The 17851-nt window shown below is 37.1% G+C and overlaps 1 protein-coding gene across 19 annotated transcripts in view; it reads left to right on the forward strand.

Annotated features, from left to right (window-relative positions):
- Window positions 1-17851, forward strand: part of ADGRL2 (adhesion G protein-coupled receptor L2) — a 203627-nt gene that overhangs the window by 23938 nt on the left and 161838 nt on the right. For 6 of the 19 annotated variants that reach the window (XR_003093571.1, XM_025201631.1, XM_025201637.1 and 3 more), the window contains exon 2: window positions 9326-9498. Coding sequence is in view for 5 of the 19 variants with exons in the window: in XM_025201631.1 (XP_025057416.1) it covers window positions 9426-9498 (73 nt within the window). In the remaining 14 variants the exon portion in view is untranslated. Of the gene's footprint in view, window positions 1-9325; window positions 9499-17851 lie in introns of those variants that run through there. The other 13 variants (XR_003093569.1, XR_003093570.1, XM_025201641.1 and 10 more) reach the window with 3 other exon arrangements.

Genomic DNA, 17851 nt, shown 5'->3' on the forward strand with positions numbered 1-17851 from the left:
TAAAATGTGGATTATTGTGATTCTTTGGTAAATATTAATATTTGAGGTCAGAATGAAAGATGAGTTTTTAAAGAATTTAGTAGGTGATCTCTCTTGTACCATCCATTTTCTACATTTAGTTACAGTTTTTTATGTTTATTTTCTAGCTCATCTGTTGTTTTTTCACCTAGATTACCTCATTGCTCCCAAGAAATCCTTTGGATAATTTTGATGATCTAATATATGACAGATCTTGAGTCATTATTATTTCATTTAGTGGTCATATGAATAGACCAAGAGGGAATCTGAATATTGATTCACTGAATGGCTAGTAACAATGATTTATGAGTCAAGAATTTAGTGCAGTGAGCCAAACACAGAAGAGATTACATTTACGTGCCATCATTGATTTTGTTTCATATCTCGGTGCACAGTGATTAGGCCACGATCTCACAGATGTTAACATTAGAACCATATTCCTTCTTTAAGCATCAAGATATGGCACTAATTACATCTACTGTAATATGTATGTGTATTTATATAATATATTACAACTGGCTTTTTAAAAAGTATTATTTTTTCACTTATTTTTATAGTTGTTTCCTGAGTTAAGGAAATAACCAAAGATGATTTTCTGCCCTTATGGAACTGTGCTAAGAACTAGGGCTGTGTGAAGCTTCAGTAGCCAATTCAATTTGGAGGAGATTTGGCCCGATTTGGCAGCTGAATCTCCGAATCCGAATTGAATCGGAAGACCCGTTAAGAGGTCCAAATTGAATCGGAAGCCACCAAATCAATCTGGAGAAATTCAGGCCCGATTCAGCAATTTGGCCGTAGGCTCTACAGGTTTCCCTCGCATAAAGTGAACCCACTTTATAATCTAACAAATAGGGATAGGTTCCCAAGGCGGTGAGGGAGGGAGTGAGGCTGGGACTAGGAAAGGGGCAGGGGGAGGGGTGCTGTTCTTGGGGCAGCACCATGTTTTGCCTGCCGCCCCCCACCGGGCTCCATCTGCGCCCACTCACCACAGGGCTGGAAAGAATGACAGCAAGCAGAGCCCCAGGCAGCACGGGATGCATTGCAGCACGCGGCGCAGTTTGCCTGTAGTCACCCTAGCCCCTGCCGCAGCAGCCCCGGGAATGACTGGCATCAGCTGCAATAAAAACTGTCAGTGGGCACGGGAGGGTGGGGGGGCAGGGTGCACCCCAGCCTCATTTCCTCCCTCTCTCATCACCTGGGAACATACCCCTGTTAGGGCTGTCCAAAGCTTCGGTGGCTGAATCTCTGAATCTGAATTGGCTGAATTGAAGCGGGACAGTGATTCTAATCTTTGATTTCATAGATTTCATAGACATTAGGGCTGGAAGGGACCTCGGAAGATCATCGAGTCCAGCCCCTAGCCCCAGGAGCAAAAAGTCAGCAGGGGTCATAGGATCCCGGCAAGATAAAAATCCAAATTTCTCGTAAAGGTGTTCAAAGTAGGTGCTTGAACCACCTCCGGTGGCAGTCTATTACAGGCCTTGGAGGCTCAGACTTTAAAGAAGTTCTTCTTTATGTCCAGCCTGAAACGGTCCTGAAGGAGTTTGTGACCATTCAATCTTGTCATCCCTTGGGGGGCTCTGGTGAACAGATGTTCCCCCAGATCCTGATGCACACCCCTGATAAACTTATAGGTGGCCACCAGATCACCCCTGAGCCTGCGCTTTTCCAGGCTGGAGACTCATAGCTCTCAGCCTGTCATCATAAGGTTTGTTTTCAAATCACTGTCCCTCCAATCGGCTGAATCCAAATTGAATACTTTCTGCTTTTTACAGTCCTAGTAAGAACTGTGAACAACATTGTGTATGTTTGTATGCATTCTGTAGAAATTTTTCACCAACATAATGTATGGAAGGGCAAAATTAAGCTCTAATGTCATGTTTCAGAAAGCTGTGACAGTGGGCAGCACTTTTACATATTTATTCAACATTTATCCATGTGCAAATGCCTAAAAAAGAATCCACAGATACAGTGTGCTTCCAGCATCTGTACAGGCACATCAGTACTTACTTACAGTGGAGGATCAGGTTAGTTAGAGCATGGTCAGCCCCTGACCCAGTTATAATGCAGTTACAGTGTTGGGGCCTCAAGATTATATTTAGCCTAATTACAAAATGTGGTCAAGATATGAGTTTTTGTCTGTTCTTTAAACTTTTGTTGGACTGTAGTTTTTTGCTCTTTGTTGGATACGTGGGTTCTAGCCTGATGTCATTTATTTCTGTCAGCTATGAAAGGCATGTATGAACCTCCCTTTTCTTTAATATGAGCACTTTTCTCTGGTCTTATGCCAAGTGAGGGAAGGGCATAACGCATACCAACTATGTTAAAATTCTTGCTGTGAGCTATCTAAAGGATCACGTGACATCCATTCCTGAGGTATAGGCATGTTTGATCACAGTCCCAACTTTTTTTTTTGTCTACCTCTACTTCAAACAGATTATTTGCTGTGAAAAACAACTAGTTGAGAAAAGAATTCGACCAAGTGGCATAATATCTTTCAGCAAAATGGGCCTTTGCAAAGCCTTGTCAAGACTGTCAGCAAACAGTTTACTGTCTTACAGGACTACAGTGTCTCTTGTTGATATTAGACTAGTGTTTTTTTTTCAGCTGAAAGGAATGATAGCTTTTTAAATAAATGGATTATTCTGAGGATTTCCCTTTTGTGAGATGTAAAAGCCTTTGAATTTTCTTTAGCTCTTTGATTGTTTCTTTGGTTTGTCATGTGGTTCCATGTGTTTTATAGCTATTCATTATTTTCTTGTTTATTTTTGATGTTCATAAAATCTATCCTACATAGATTTGAAAATGAGAGCTATTTGTTTTGCACTTTCAGCAGCCTAGGACTCTTTAATGAAGAGAACGGCAAACAGCCTCAGACTGTGCCTCTGGTGTCCAAAGCGATCAGCATATTTAACATGCTCAGCATGACACTAAGATATTACAGCCGATAACAGTTGTAATTGACTTAAAGAATCTCTTCCCGTCTCCTGTTCTTCATGTACTAGGGATTTATCATTAGGGTACCAGCAAGAATCAGTGACACTCTGAGGCCAAAAATGTTAAAAAGACTTAAGCTTAACTATTTTAGTTTGAAGTGTAGTGACTTAGTGATGCCGTGTCAACTGAAATGAAATGGAGGAATAATATAATGAGTATGGGGCAGCCCTCATGATTCTGAGCATCTGAGAGAGGCAAAAAAGAGAAATACAAACTTGGCAAAGGGAGAATGCCTGGAGCTAAAAAAGCTTTTCTGATTAACACTAGCAAAGGTTTACTTTGCTGGCTTATTGAATGAAAACTCCCTAGAGTGTCCAGGCTTTATCCCGTTTTAACAAGAAGGGGCAAAGCTAGCCTGTCAGGAAAGGAACTCAGTATAGACTGTATATAAAAATCTGATAACACAATAATGAGGCCAAGCCAAATAGGAACACTGATCAAAAATGAAAACCTTTTATATTTTTAAAATTAAATCCCACTTATATCCTGTGAATAATGGCAGGCCTGTGAATAACGGAGATACCTATTGTTGGGCTAAATTGTAACGTTAAACTATTAAGTATTGTTTTAAGCATTGCTACTTGCAAGGTGGGTAGATCCTGCTTTGTGAGGTTGTGCTGTAGCAATTAACAGAGGATCGAGGCCACAGGAGCTGATGTTTGTGATCTTTGCTTTGGGTTAGATTTAGGATACATGTATATTTACTCCACACTGTTTCAGGCTTTGCAAAAGCATTGATGTATCACTTCAGAGTGATAGAAATTAAGCTGAGTGCATAGAAATTACTTTTTTATTGTAAGACTGGGTGACCTTGGTCAGGTCTTGTTCTTACTGTGCTGTTCCCTTCCCTAGAACTGCATTCCTTCTGTATTGCTCGGAGATGTTTGGTTTTTAGAAATCAGTGTTCAAAGTGTTAATTAATGGGGATTGCTTAGTAAAGAACTCCAGTTAAGACTTTGGGGGGTGGGGGTGTATCTTTAAGGTTGCAATGTTTTTAATGGAATATTAGTATTTGTTAACTAATTTTAGAGAAGATTTAGCCTTCCTTTTTCGTGTCCTTCTTCAGTTAACAAGTTTTTAAATTGGAAACCAATTATAGGTTGACCACTTACCATAGTATTTAAAGCAATTCCAATTACAGGAGAGCTGCATATTATTTGTCTCCTAGTTTAACAAAGCCTTGCAAATAAAAAAAGATTTGATATACCTTATCTATCATTAATGTAAAACATTTTTCCATTTAAATCACCTTCTTCTGGTTTAGGGGGTGTAGATTGTAGCTGTGTTGCTCTAAGGACACAGGCAGACAAGGTTCTTGGGGTGAATCTGATATCTTTTATTAGACCAACTTAAATAGCTGGAAAAAAGTATTTAAGCAAGCTTTTGGGTTTAAAAACACTTCATCAGGCTGAGGAAGTTTCTGTAGTTGGTGTGTTATGGTTTAGGCATTTTCTGAATATTCAAGTGTACAGTATTTAGTAAATGTAAATAAGTTACATATTGAAAATGATACCTACCTCTTACATTGTAAGCAAAGTGTAAAACAGAGGCTGTTAGATCATAAACAATATCAAGTCACGTTCCAATATTTCACTAGTGAAGCTTAGAGGGAGGTTTCAGTAGGAGCAGTGCCTTAATTGGATTTTTACATGACATAATTATACGATATTTAACAGTCATTTTTCTAAAACTGTTAACCTTTTGACTGGAAAGATTATGGACACAAGGTTTTGGTGGAGACTAGGTAGTGTATTACATTCTGTAAATGTGTCTCTGCTCATCCTTGCTTCCCCACACTTCTTGGGTATCTTATTATTTTTAGTTCATAGATTGAGTTACAGAAGGTGATGACAGTTGTATGCAGGCCAGTGTAGTGCATGTAACCCTAGTGCCTCTAGGATTCTGCTCCTAATCTTTGACTGTGCAGTGTATGACCTTGGTTAATTCATTTTTCCTTTTTGCATTTCACTCTATCCATCTGTAAAGCTGGTTTAATTCTTATTTGCCTTTATAGGGATACTGTGACTTAATTGCAGTATGTAAAGAGGTGGTTGATATATCTGCAGAGTACTAGCTTAGATCAGTATTAGGAGTCTTGAAAGCTGTTCATCAACCCCCCCCCCAAAAACAAACACCTTATTTGTATACAGCTCCTCTGCTCCCCAGTGTTTTAAGTGGTTGTAAAGCCTGATGGAACAGGAAAAGGGAGGAGAGAGAGAGAAGTGTTTGGTATCTAGGACCTCTAAAAAAACCATTAGCGTTTGGCTCCAAGAAAATTTGTGGGTAGAGGCTCTAAAGCATAAGGCCTCTCAGACAAATGTTCACCTCCTGGCCTAGCAATTTCAGGATCCATATTTGAAGTGGTGTTTCTTGTCTCTGGGAAGCTACCGATCATCATTGGTGGGGAGAGTTAGCAACAGTAGTACATGTTTTGCAGGAGCAATGAAGCTAGGGTAGGAAGTTACAGCAGTACAGAGGAGCAATGGAGAGATTTTTGGATATGCAGGGCTTGGACCAGAGCTCTCACAGAGATCTAAGAAATTACAAGTACCTTTGCTCTGCACATGTTTGAATGCTCAAATCCCTTTTACTGCTCCTGTTCAACCCTCCTTCAACAAAAAATATGCAAAGGCAACTTCACAAGGTGAACCTCTCAGTTTCCAGCTCAGGCTTTTCTGTGAGAGACCACAATATAGCTCAGAGGTAGGGATTTAAGTTACAGCTGAAGTTTTCCGGGCAGCTTTTGTTGCATTCTGAAATTCTAGCAGCCTTTTGCTCTAGGGAGTCTCTCTCCTCCACTCTCAGGCCTAAGCCGTCTGTGATCCAGAGAAAAGGTTTATTAAAGTCTGAGGGGAAACAAGTTATTTGCACAGGATATCCATTTGCTATGATCTACTTTTCTGTTTGCAAAGAGGTAACTTAATATGGCTTTTCCTGTCTTGTTTGTTTGTGTTTGGATTTTGTTGTTGTTGTGAGATTCTGATGACTGTCTCCCTATCTCTGGCAATTACATGGTCAGAAAGACAAGGCTGACAGCAACATTTATACCTACAAGTGTCCTTTGGCTCCAGCTTGTGTCTGGGGCAACATTTTTTTCAGGATTAGTTTTGCTGTGCTGCTGAACAGTCGATTCAGAATTGGAATGTTTTTAAATTTGAGCTGAATGTCTTTTATCAAGTATTTGGGCTTTCATTAAAACTTGCTCATTGAAAAGTTGCTGTTATTTTTTATTTAAAACAAAACGGCAATCTCCTGGATTAGTTTTCAAGCTGCATTTGAATTATTCTCTGGCCTTTTGGAAACATTTTCTTGATAATTTGATAGTTACCTGATTAGTTCCCTTTGACATTCTTGGCAGCAGATCGAGTCAAATTTTATTTCACCCTACACTAGAACAGTATAAACGTTTCTTTTTTTTGTATCCTCAACTGGAGAATTGTTTTCTGTGGTATCCTAGAAACACCTTCAAACCATTTCCAAAACTATTATTGGACATTAGGATATATTAAATAAGCCTGTCTAATAACTCTCTCTATTTCACTCTTGTTATTTTTATCTTTGCCATTGCTTCCCCTATCTTGACAGCTGTTTCCTAGAAAGTGATCATCAATCTCTAACAGTGCTCTGATTCTTTCCTTGTTCCTCACCAATAAGAACGTGCCGAGGTGAAGAGTGACAAAGTACAGAGTAAGGGAGACAGAAACTTCTGAAAATCTGTGCATTTAGCTAAGCAGTCAGTATTATGTTATGGAAATTAAAAAAAGCCATTAAAACTAAATCTCAGGAAGTCGGAATCCTCTGGACATCCGGGGAGCAATCAAAAGGGTGACTTAATTTCACTTGTAGCCATTATTGTGCCTCATCCAGTCTCTCAAATTATTTTAATTGCTTGTTCAAATCATATTGAGCAGTCTATAGTCTGTGAAATAGTTCAGGGATTTGCCTTTTGGGTCCATCATGTAAGAAATAAATCTGCATTATCTTTGGGCTTTCTGTGGGACAGTCCCCAATTTTTTAGATAACTTTGTAGCAGTGCTTGGGTCTCTATGCAGCAGGAACTCCTTAGAAAGTATTGCAGCTGAAAATAAGATTGCTATGTGGATTTTAGATTTTTCAATATGTAGAAACCTCCCAGCTCAGGCTGAAGGACTCGGAGACGAAATATGACTCCTCTCTGTGTCTGCTTAAAGATACTCCTGCAGCAGCTGCGTATCACCACTAGATTAATTGATGATGGAACTTTCATCTTAGGTACTGGGGCTTCTGCCAGGGAGGAGCTACCCTGCGTTTGTCCTGCACTTTTCCATTGCAGAGGCACTCATAGCTGTTCTTTGTTGAAACATATTTGATGGTCCTGCTGCTGTGCGTGAGGAGTCGTTGTCAACTTTATTTGCAAATTGCAGCAAAAGAGCCTTCTTTGCTGCAAGCTCAGAATTCTAGCTTTCCTTCATTTCCTTGTATGTGAGACTGCACAAATCTTGCATCCTCTAAGAGGTATGTGGGAAACATTCCAGCTGTGAAGTGGCATTGCCATTAATGCCACCTCCACAATAAAGCAGTATACTTGACTAGTAATATAATTTGTGTCATGCTGTAGTTTCATTATCTTCCTGTACTCGGAACCAATGCAAGTGTACAGGTCTTGTGGATGAGCAGCGGCAGTATTTTGCCGAGGGATGCACAGCTGTCTGCAAAACTCTGTCTGTTTCTGAAATGGAGAAAAATTGTACCAGTTCTACTGTTTGACAAAGCAGAATATTTATTAGTGCTGCTTTTCAGCAGCAACATCCAATGCATTTAATACAGACTATCTACAGAATTTGGAAGAAAACATTAATTTGATTAGTATTCTCAACCTGTAAAGATTAGGGTTTTTTTTTAAATAAAGTCTGAAATTTGCAGAAATTATTGGCATGTGGCTTTTATACTTGCTAGGGATAATTTTCCACTTCTCTTTAAAAATCAAATAAATAGATTATTTCAAGCCCTAAATATACCCAGATTCATTGCCTCCTGTAATGGCTTTGAGCTAAAACTGGCTCACTGCATTTCCACTGAGTAGTATCACAGTCATTAATAAGTATTTATATAGTGACTTTGAATCAACGTCACTGTATCAAGGATCTCGTTCTTTGTCTTTTACAAACTTCTGACAATCCAGTCATTCACTACCCACGGACAACTCGTGACTGGTTTCAAACAGACCATGACACGCTGGGTGCACTAGTTGTCACCCTTTGATTGGCTTCAGTGATTTTGCTGCTTTCAGCTTCAGCTTCCTATGTACCTAGGAGAGAAGAGAAAGGACATGTGGTGTGTGGAGTTTTAGAAAATCAGCTCCCCAAGTTTGAAAATATGATCCTGTCTAACTGAGGAAACTCCACTGTTTGATCTCTGTCTAAGTGAAATTCTTCAGGTATACATTAGTACTCATATGTTCTGAGGTGTAGTTCTTCAACCCATTCATACTGGAATCTCAGCTTCAGGTTCACCCCAGTATTTTTCTTCTTTAACTTTCTAACAAGGTTGATTGGAGCATTTCATAGCTTATGCAGTTAGCTATGAAAAAAAAGATGTACCTGGTATTCAGGTGGCTGGTCAAAGAAGGAAGGCTCTGTCCCACCCTAAGTAAGCCTAATTCAGTAACACCAACTTTGAGCTGGGCAAATGTAATAGTCATTATGTATCACTGCAGATACATGCTAATGATGTGTATACAACTCTAAGTTTTTCACCTTGATCTTGTAATCAACAGAGCTGGCGCTTCTCCAGCAAATGGTTATTTTAATGGCGATGTTGCTGCTTTTGCTTTTTGTCCAAGGAGGCAGAATTATGTATAATATAAAAGGTGGCACTACTATGGGCAACGGAGTAAAAGGGAGCCATGGCAAGAGAAGTCCCGCAGAGAATTTCTTGCAAAATGTTTTTGTTGAGCTGTATCTTTTGCTGCACATGTATCTGGTTTTTTGGGTCTGTGTTGTGCAAGGTATAGTGTCGTTTAACTCTAATCTGTAAATTCATTTTCTTATCTTCAGAGTGTCTGTGCTCAAGCAGACTAATTACATTCACACTTTAAAATTCATTGCATTTTGTTTTGTTGGATTTGATCACTGACCTTGAGGTCTCAGATCCAACACACCTACCAGCTCTGTTTTCGTTAAGATTTTTTTTTACTGACATCAACTAAAATTTCATATCCTATGTGCATGTTTTGTTTATTTATATATTTGTTGTGTTTTTTAAATTTGAAAGTAAGTAGTTATTGATGGACTTTTTTCTCCCTTCCCCTCCCCTGACTCTTCTTTTCCAGGTATGAAGATCAGTGATGCAAACCACTGGCTTCGATGATGCTGGGCATTTATAACTGGATTCATTAAGGAATACAAAGAAAATACTTAAAGGGATCAATAATGGTGTCTTCTGGTTGCAGAATGCAAAGTTTTTGGTTTCTTCTCATAATTAGCTTCCTACAGTGTACAGAAGGTAAGTTATCTATTTATATTTCATGTGCATTTCAGATGAAACACCTACTCTGTTATTTTAATATGCATGTTGCTTTTAGATTGCTCAGGAGTTTTAGGATACCTCCCTAACAGGAATCAATTAAGTGTGACCTGCCTCATTCTAAGTTAGCTGTGAGAGTCCAAATGATTTGTATAAAAACAAAACAGACATTAAAAACATTTAATATATCATCTGATGTAAGGATATCAAAATGCGGTGTTTAGACAATGGGAGTGATTTTTATTACTTTATTTTGATGGGTAAGTCTTCTCTCTAATACTGTCCTTGAGCACAAATAAATGACAAATTACATAAATGATACCAGGTGATTTGAATATGTTCTAACAAAACTAAAAGCTGCAGTTGAAACATCTATTTTACTCCTGTCTGCTGGCTTGATGGAAATAAAATTGCAAATATTTCATTAAAATCAGTGCTGTACATTTCAGACTTGTGCAAATGAAACTGAAAGGAACCCCATCTCCTTAAATTTTCTGCTTGTTTCCCTTTTCCATATGAAGCCTAATATAGCTTGAGTATGAACTGTTTTTAAAATTATGTCATGTATTATCTGTTGTATAAGCAGTTTCATCCCCTCTGGTGTTCTGGGTGTTCTTTTACACAATAACAGGGGAAAGGAACACTTTAAAAGAATAGGAAAGTGCGCGCACACACACACGCACTGCCCCCCCCCATTCATTTTGAATGTTCCTATATATATATATGTGTGTGTGTGTGTGTGTGTGTGTGTGTGTGTGTGTGTGTGTGTGGTACTAATAGTCACAGGGAAGTTTGGGCTAAGTGTAGCATCCAAAATACTTTAAATTTCTTTTAGGTTATTTGTAGTGCACATTCTCCCTTTAATATCACTCATCCACTGAAGCAGATAACTCTGTCACTGAAAGATTTTAACAAGTGTTTTAGTGTAATTTGCAGTGCTTCTATAGATTGTGAGCTTATCACATATGCAGCGTATGTAAGGATCTCTTAATGTAAAAATGCTCTGAATTTATAGGCCAAATGTCTACACACAACTCAGGAAAATTGAATATGGTTAAAAAAAATTCTCTCAAAACTAATGGAAGCTTAAACTATTTTATAAAAGTCCCTTAATTAAATATCTGTTTCTTTAAACATTTATTCTTCTCTAATGCTTGAGCCTGGGGCTTGATTGACAAGCACATTTTTCTCAAATATATCAGTAATGTCCATGTAGATATCACGGCATACAAGAATTCTTGAAAGAGTATTCAAACATCTAGTTTTACCTGAATCAGCTTTAAACATCCCCCTGTTGAGAGGGAATATCTTGTTGAAAACAGACTCCCTGAAGAGTACCCCTTAATCTTCTAGGGTTTTATGAGGTGCTAACTATTTGTATATATTTCCACGATGTCTTCGTTCTTGAGTGGAATCTTCTTTTCATCGAAAAGCCAAACCTCTGTAGAGAAGAGAGGAAAATATTGTTCACCCCCTTAGCAAAATAAGGAGAGTAAAAGTTAACTTTGAGCATTTTGGATGCTGATATTTTTTTTAATATACAGCTAAACAGTTTGGATAATTATTGTTTAGTGTGAAAATTGATTTCCCTTGCCAGAATGGAGGAGCTAGTTTTGAAAAACAGTTAAAATACAGAAGTAGGAAGTAGGGCTTTCATTTTTTTTCTATTTTATGTCTTTTCCACTTAAAGGTGCCCTATCACAGTTCTAAAATGTTGTTTTATGTTGTTGCTTTTAAAATATTCATTAAAATGTCTTTATTGGAGTTTAGAAATATATGGGAGGTAAAAATACAAAATGAGAGAAGAAAAGATGTATATGTAACAGTAATTTTTTTTTTTTTTTTGCTTATTAATTTATAGAGGTAATGAACAGTTTGTTGCAACAGGTATCTAATCTGCTTGGCTTGGGCAGGAAAAAATCAAATGAAAGCTTCCGTAGACTGAATTTTCACTGTTCACAGAAAGCTAATTTTCGTTTTCATTTGTAACATTTTAAATTCATTTTGTTCTGCCTGCATTTTTCTTTCTTCTAGTAGCCAGTAGCAATCTTTTGATGCTTCAGTTCTGAATTCAGTTTCTTTAAAGTCCTATACCAGATTCACTTCAGCTGAAAGAAACAGAAGAAGAAATTGGGAGCAGCAGCTAACAGAATCATACCAAAATAATTGTAAATTCTTAAAATAAATGAAATATCTCGGCTCTGTATTCTAAAAGTGAATATTAATAAGTTGGCTTCAAGCCACAGAAGCAAAATGAATACGGCATTATTAGACTTACACAAGATTGCATTGCCTTCTGCTTCAGTAATAAGAGATGCCAAGTGCAGCATGCTTTAATAGCACTTCATGCCTGGAAGTATAACCATGCACAAAGGCTAGAATAACAGGATCTAAGTTTTGCAAGAAATAGAAACATCTCTAATTCTCCTACTTGGAACCTAGTGACATAAGTTTGTTATAGAAATGTTTTGTCTATGAGGAATTCATACAGTTTGTGGGGGCAAAAGACAGCTATCAAAATTCCTTATTGTAGCTGAACACTTTTGTCTGTTTAAGATGTGTTCTGGGGGGGAAACCAGTGGATCATTAGTCCACATAATGGTTTTTTTCCCCTATCAAGATAGAGACCTCATTGTTGTCCCAGTGACTTAATCCCCCAGGAGTTTAGTAATAGAAAAACTTTTTCATGAGAGACTTCAGCTTTATTTGAAGTGTCACCTATTAAGTCAGGAATCACATCTAAAGTTAAGAGAAGTTTGGGGTTGGTGTTTTTTGCTATATCAGACTAAGGGGTTTTGCTTTTTAAACAGTTTCTCCCCCCCCCTCCCCCCTAGCTGGAAGGAAAACTACAGACAGTGAGTATATGTTGCTGGAACACTGACCAATATTAGTTCGGTTTTGCTTTAGGGAACCCTTTAAGGGCATCATATGCTGCAGAAACTGTAAATAGATGTGTGAGACACCATCAAGGGGACCAACAAAGAAATGGGAATGAGGAGGAAGTTAAGTTTATATATTTAAGTATTTATAATGACCTTTAAGGCTAATTGTTTACTTCCTTGTACACTACAAGTACCTTCTGTAAGCCAGAGACATTGCAAAGAAATCTCTTAAATTTAAAGGAGGAAAAAAAAAGCCCTTGAGAATAGTTGACCAATTGAGAGACGCACACTATATGTTGTTTCCTAAATATATTTTTAATTGGGATAAATAGAAAGTGAATCTAGAATTCTTGCTTTTATATATGTATATATCAGAGCAAAATGGAATGGGCAGCCTCTGTGTGGTATGCTGCAGACTGGGGAGGGGGCAGTAAGAACAGGAACAGACCAGGCAAGAAGCAGAAAGCAGAGCAGCAGATCAGGCAGGGGGCATAGGATGGGAAGCAGAGAGCACAACAGCAGATTGGGCAGAGTAGGGGATAGCATTTACGGAGGGAGCTGGGCTGAATTTGTGGCGCAAAAAGTACAAAGAACGTCTAGTGTATTGCTCAGTATCTTCAGAGCCCTTTGAAGACAATGGAAGTTAAGGGCTTGGAGCACATCTCACGTGGTGCTCAACAGATTTTCAAAACCAGGACCCCAAAGAGTAATTCTACAAGCGGTTATACACATGAGCAAAAATCACACATCTATGTGTAGAAGTCTTAATTGGATTTGGCTAGTAATGTTAAAATATATATATCCAGGTACCTCACTTCAACTGAGCACTTCACTAGCAAGGAAATAATTTTTCTGCTAAATAGCTGATTTAAATTTTGATTTGTTCATTTCTATAAAGGTACCTGTGGAATAATATATTGGCAAATGAGAGAGTAAATTGAATTTCTCCAGGCTGAAGAATTAAATAATAGTGAAATATGTGTGAAACGCTACACTAGTTAGGCAACTTCTTGGTTTAGCTGAGAACTCAAAACTCTCCATATATAGAACAAGTAGTTTTAGGCTACCATTGATAGCAAGTCATCTCAGTTAAATAACGTTTTTTCAGTCCCTGGACAGGTGATTTCTGGGAACTTTGCCTTTTCATAGAGTCCTACCAAGTAATTTCAGACATCTGAATGCTAGTACAGATTGACACTAGTGACTAGTTTAAAGTAGCAGCTCTTCAGCGAAATGGGGATAGAATTCAGGATAGATTACTTACCATAGTACATCTTATGGTTTCTTTAACAAATTATTTTTGTTAAATGATTAATGCAGATTGTTTAGAAGAGAATAGGGTGAATGAGAAAAACAGATGTTGATGGAAGTCCTCGTTAATCTTTTCTTTTTGTCTCTGAATAGTGCAGTGCTGTTTATTTAGGAACATCTTTACTTTTTTCCTTAGAGAAATATAGAACCAACAGAGCTTTTAAAAAATAAATTGATAGAAATAGTAAAAGCAAATTGCTATTTAAAGAAAAAAACATCACTTAAACTTTTCAAGTGTAGTTCTAGATTAAAAAGCCTGCCAGACTGTCTCTTAACCCCCCCTGCACCTCCCAAAAAACCCAGGAGATTCTATAACAGGCATGCAGTAAATGTCTTTCCTTGCATTCCCTGTATGTGAGTCCTGGGGATCACATGTTATAAAATTAGATTTTTAGAAGAAGAACAGTATTTAAAAAATGTAGGAGAAGCAGATAGAAGAGAGACCAGTCTCATGGCCCCAGCTGACTTGGTTCCACTTTAAATACTGCACCAAAATTTGCTTAGAGGACTTTTATGCATGTATTATAAGACATCATTTGGACAGGAGAAATTTCTTCTTGTTATTTACTAATATTTTATATTCTGCTTATTAAAGGGGAAACGTCTTAAGTTTCAGAGGCTTTCTGTATTCACAAGAACAGAACTCTGAAAATTGTCAAAAAATGTAGAAACAGTTTATTCCAGCTAAGGGCAGATGTTAGATTTCTAGAGCCCTCTAAACTATTGCTTCAATTTACCACTTTACACTGTGATAACCTTGTTCAGTCACAAAGGGAATAGCTATATAACCAGCCACTAGGATGAGGAGTGAATTGACTTATTACCTAGGACTAACCCAGGCTGACACTACTGGCCTGAAATCCGTTTTTGGTGCAGATTTGGCTGTATTTTAGATTAGGTGAAGACTATAGGGTACCTTTTCATAGTGGGGATTTGGCTACACATTAACTATGTAAGAATAATTGGCCTATCAGTGCTGAACCATGGTGCGTAGTGTTTGTTCATATACCACTTATTTTTTCTTTCTAGGATATGTTATACTAGATGCAAACATACACAATTATTTGTTTTCATAGAGACATCTGTATAAAATTATTTTATATAGATGTCTATGAAAACAAATAATTGTGTATGTTTGCGTTTTAATTATTTTATTTCTATACTATATTGAAAGAACACAATTGTATCTAAGAAATATGGTACTTTATCAGTTTCTGTCAGTTAAAGCTTTATATGAAACTTATATAACCCAGTACAAAAATAAATGTTTATGATCCTTAGAATTTGGAGTGAGACTCATAATGCTTCTGAAATAGTGGATAACTGGCGACTTAGCATTAATATTTCTCTTTGCTTTTATGTGACTTGTGATCAGAATATAAACCAAGCTCTTACATAGTATATTAAAACTAAATTTAATATACCTAAGGCCTGATTCTGCAAGCATACTTTAGTTTTACAGTTGCAAGTAGTTTATAATTGGGGTTCATGGACTTCTAATGAGTAAAAAGTTCTCTTATAAATATCTTTATTTTTTATCGCGATATATATTTTGTAATATGTATTGCACCATTTACCTGCAAAATATATATCTTACTGAATTAGCATGAGTTAATATGCTTAAAATAACTCACTTGTGTTACTGTTATGTATGTTTCACATGAAACAGTTTTCTTGTCCACTTGAAATATAGTTCCAAATCACTTTCCACAAAGATCATGAAAATAACCCATTCACAGTAAAATCTGGTTTTGGCTTCATGTCAGTGCATGCTATTTTTTTAAGTCTACTGGATAGTGACCTATCTATCGGGTGGCATGTAGCTGATATAACAAGCTTCCACCCAACAGAGGCACTTCAAAGTTGCCTTTAGCAGATTTATTAACACAGTATTTTCTTGTTAGTATGTAGTTAGTTGGAAAACATCTTTGGTTGTTTCCTTATGATGATGATTAATTATTTGTATTATTATGCCTAGTAGTTTTGTTCATGGACAGGGGCTGCACTGTGCTATGGACTGCATGAGCATGAAACTAAAACATGGATAAGACTGACAGAGAACAAGGAACAATGGGACAGTATATAAAATAGAGATGTAGAAAGTCAAATATTGTTAATAATGAATGTATACTTCTTTAAATTCCTGACAGTCCTTGCAGTACATTTATTTTTTATAAAACCATCTTGCTGAATTCTGTTTTAACGTATCTAAAGTTAATAAAATTTCGCAATAAAATTCAAGCTGAAGCTATTCTCTCACCCTTATTCACCTTCTTAGGTAGCATATGTTTATCTACTGATAAATCTTAACAAGCTTGTCTTATGTAGGGATGTCTGCATTTACTTTTTGGTATCTTATACCTGTAAACATTGGATAGTTTCCAAATTGTTCAGCCTTCTTTGAAGCATGGCAAAATTTCCACACATTTAACACAAGGTAAAATTTGTGCCTACAGTTCTATAAGCAAATCTTGTTTAAATCTACAAACATATTAAGACAAGTTTAAATAGAACAATTCTTGCTGACATGTAGGAGCTGCACAGAGCCCCATGTTTCAAGACATCTCAAATTTTCTGCCAACCCAAAGGAAACCTGAACTACTCCACTAACTTTCAAAAACCAATTGTGCTAAAGCTTTTTGTGTTTCTATTATCTCTATCTCCTGGCTTTCTTTTGAAGTGTAAAGAAATAGACTTGTATAAATGTTAGTTCAGTTGGTGGATCCCTCTTTCAATAAATGGAGACAGTTCATCCATGTCCAAGTGACATTAAGACAATCTATTTAAGTGTGCGGGGTGAGGGAGTGGGGGAAGGAGGGGGAGAAATGTCTCTGTTCATTCCCAATGAGATTGTGCCAATTCAGATGGTTTGGAATTTTTTGCCATTCTTTTCTTTTCTTAAATGATGCTAGTAAGGCATTTAAGTGACATTTTCTTGCTTGTTTTAGTAACGAACAAGAAAGACCTCCCTCTCCCCAGAAATGTTTGCATGGGAGAGTGGTTGAAAGCAAACTACATTTTTGTCTTTGTTGCCTAAGCAACTCATACACAGGAGAAAGGGTTACGGTATCAAGACAGTTTTTCTGTAAGATCCTGAAGGCAAACTTTTTTTTTTTATGCTTCCCTGTAAATGGTTTGGATGCTCCTTCAGAAGGTAGACAAATGTCAGTGAGGTTCTGTACTAGCACAGGTTGTTATAAGTAATCTAAGGCACTATTCTGAGAAACTTTTCCTATTAATCTTGAATTCAGTTAATTCATTTAAAACTGAAGAGATTAATGGAAAGCTATCACTCAGAGCAGATTCTGCAGATGGTGTGTGTGTGGGGGGGGGGTTGTGGATTTTTTTTGGTGGTGTTCTGTTTTGTTTTGTTCCGTTTCCTATTACTTTTCTATTGTAAGCATCTTCCTAGCTAGCTTCAGTCTAACTAGTCTTTTACCGACTGATCCTGTTTGACTACTCTGCATGCAACTTGACCATCCTTCCCTCATGTTTTATATTATCACTTCCCATATTCACTCCATTGAGCCATCCCCGTTTTTGTCTCAAATAAAGGCTGATAGATTATCTTTACTATTTTGTTGACTTTTTTTCTTTTCTTTTGTGAAAAGATGTTTTTAAAATAAAGATACTTTTTAACCTGTACTATATTATTTAAATTCAACATAGTAATTCTGTGTGGGAAAATGAGGTTTTGTGGCCATTTAGAACTGATTATGCATTTCAGTGGTTTCCAGATAAATATGCTCTCTATATAAAAAAAAAAAAAGAACAGTTTGGTGCTTATAGTTTTTGAGCTGTTTAATTTGTAACAGATGACGTTTTTCTGCATGAAGACCAAAGAATGGAAAGGAAAGTATTAGAGGGGAAAATGGTGTTTTGTGATTATTAACCCTTAAGGTGTCTGGAACCCACAAAATATTACATATTAAAGACTTGGTGGAAGTTATTTGAGTTGTATATTCTGCATATACTGTAGCTTTAAACACTCAAATTCAAGTACTATTCAATAACCAGTAACTTCAATTTTTCTCTATACGATTATAGTTGCTTTTCTATACATTTTGTAAAAAAAACCCAAATTAAAAAGAACCAAAACAACCCAACCCCCAACAAACTACCAACAACCCCCCTCCCCC

This window comes from Alligator sinensis, unplaced genomic scaffold (genome assembly GCF_000455745.1).
Source record: "Alligator sinensis unplaced genomic scaffold, ASM45574v1 scaffold952_1, whole genome shotgun sequence".
NCBI lineage: Eukaryota > Metazoa > Chordata > Crocodylia > Alligatoridae > Alligator > Alligator sinensis.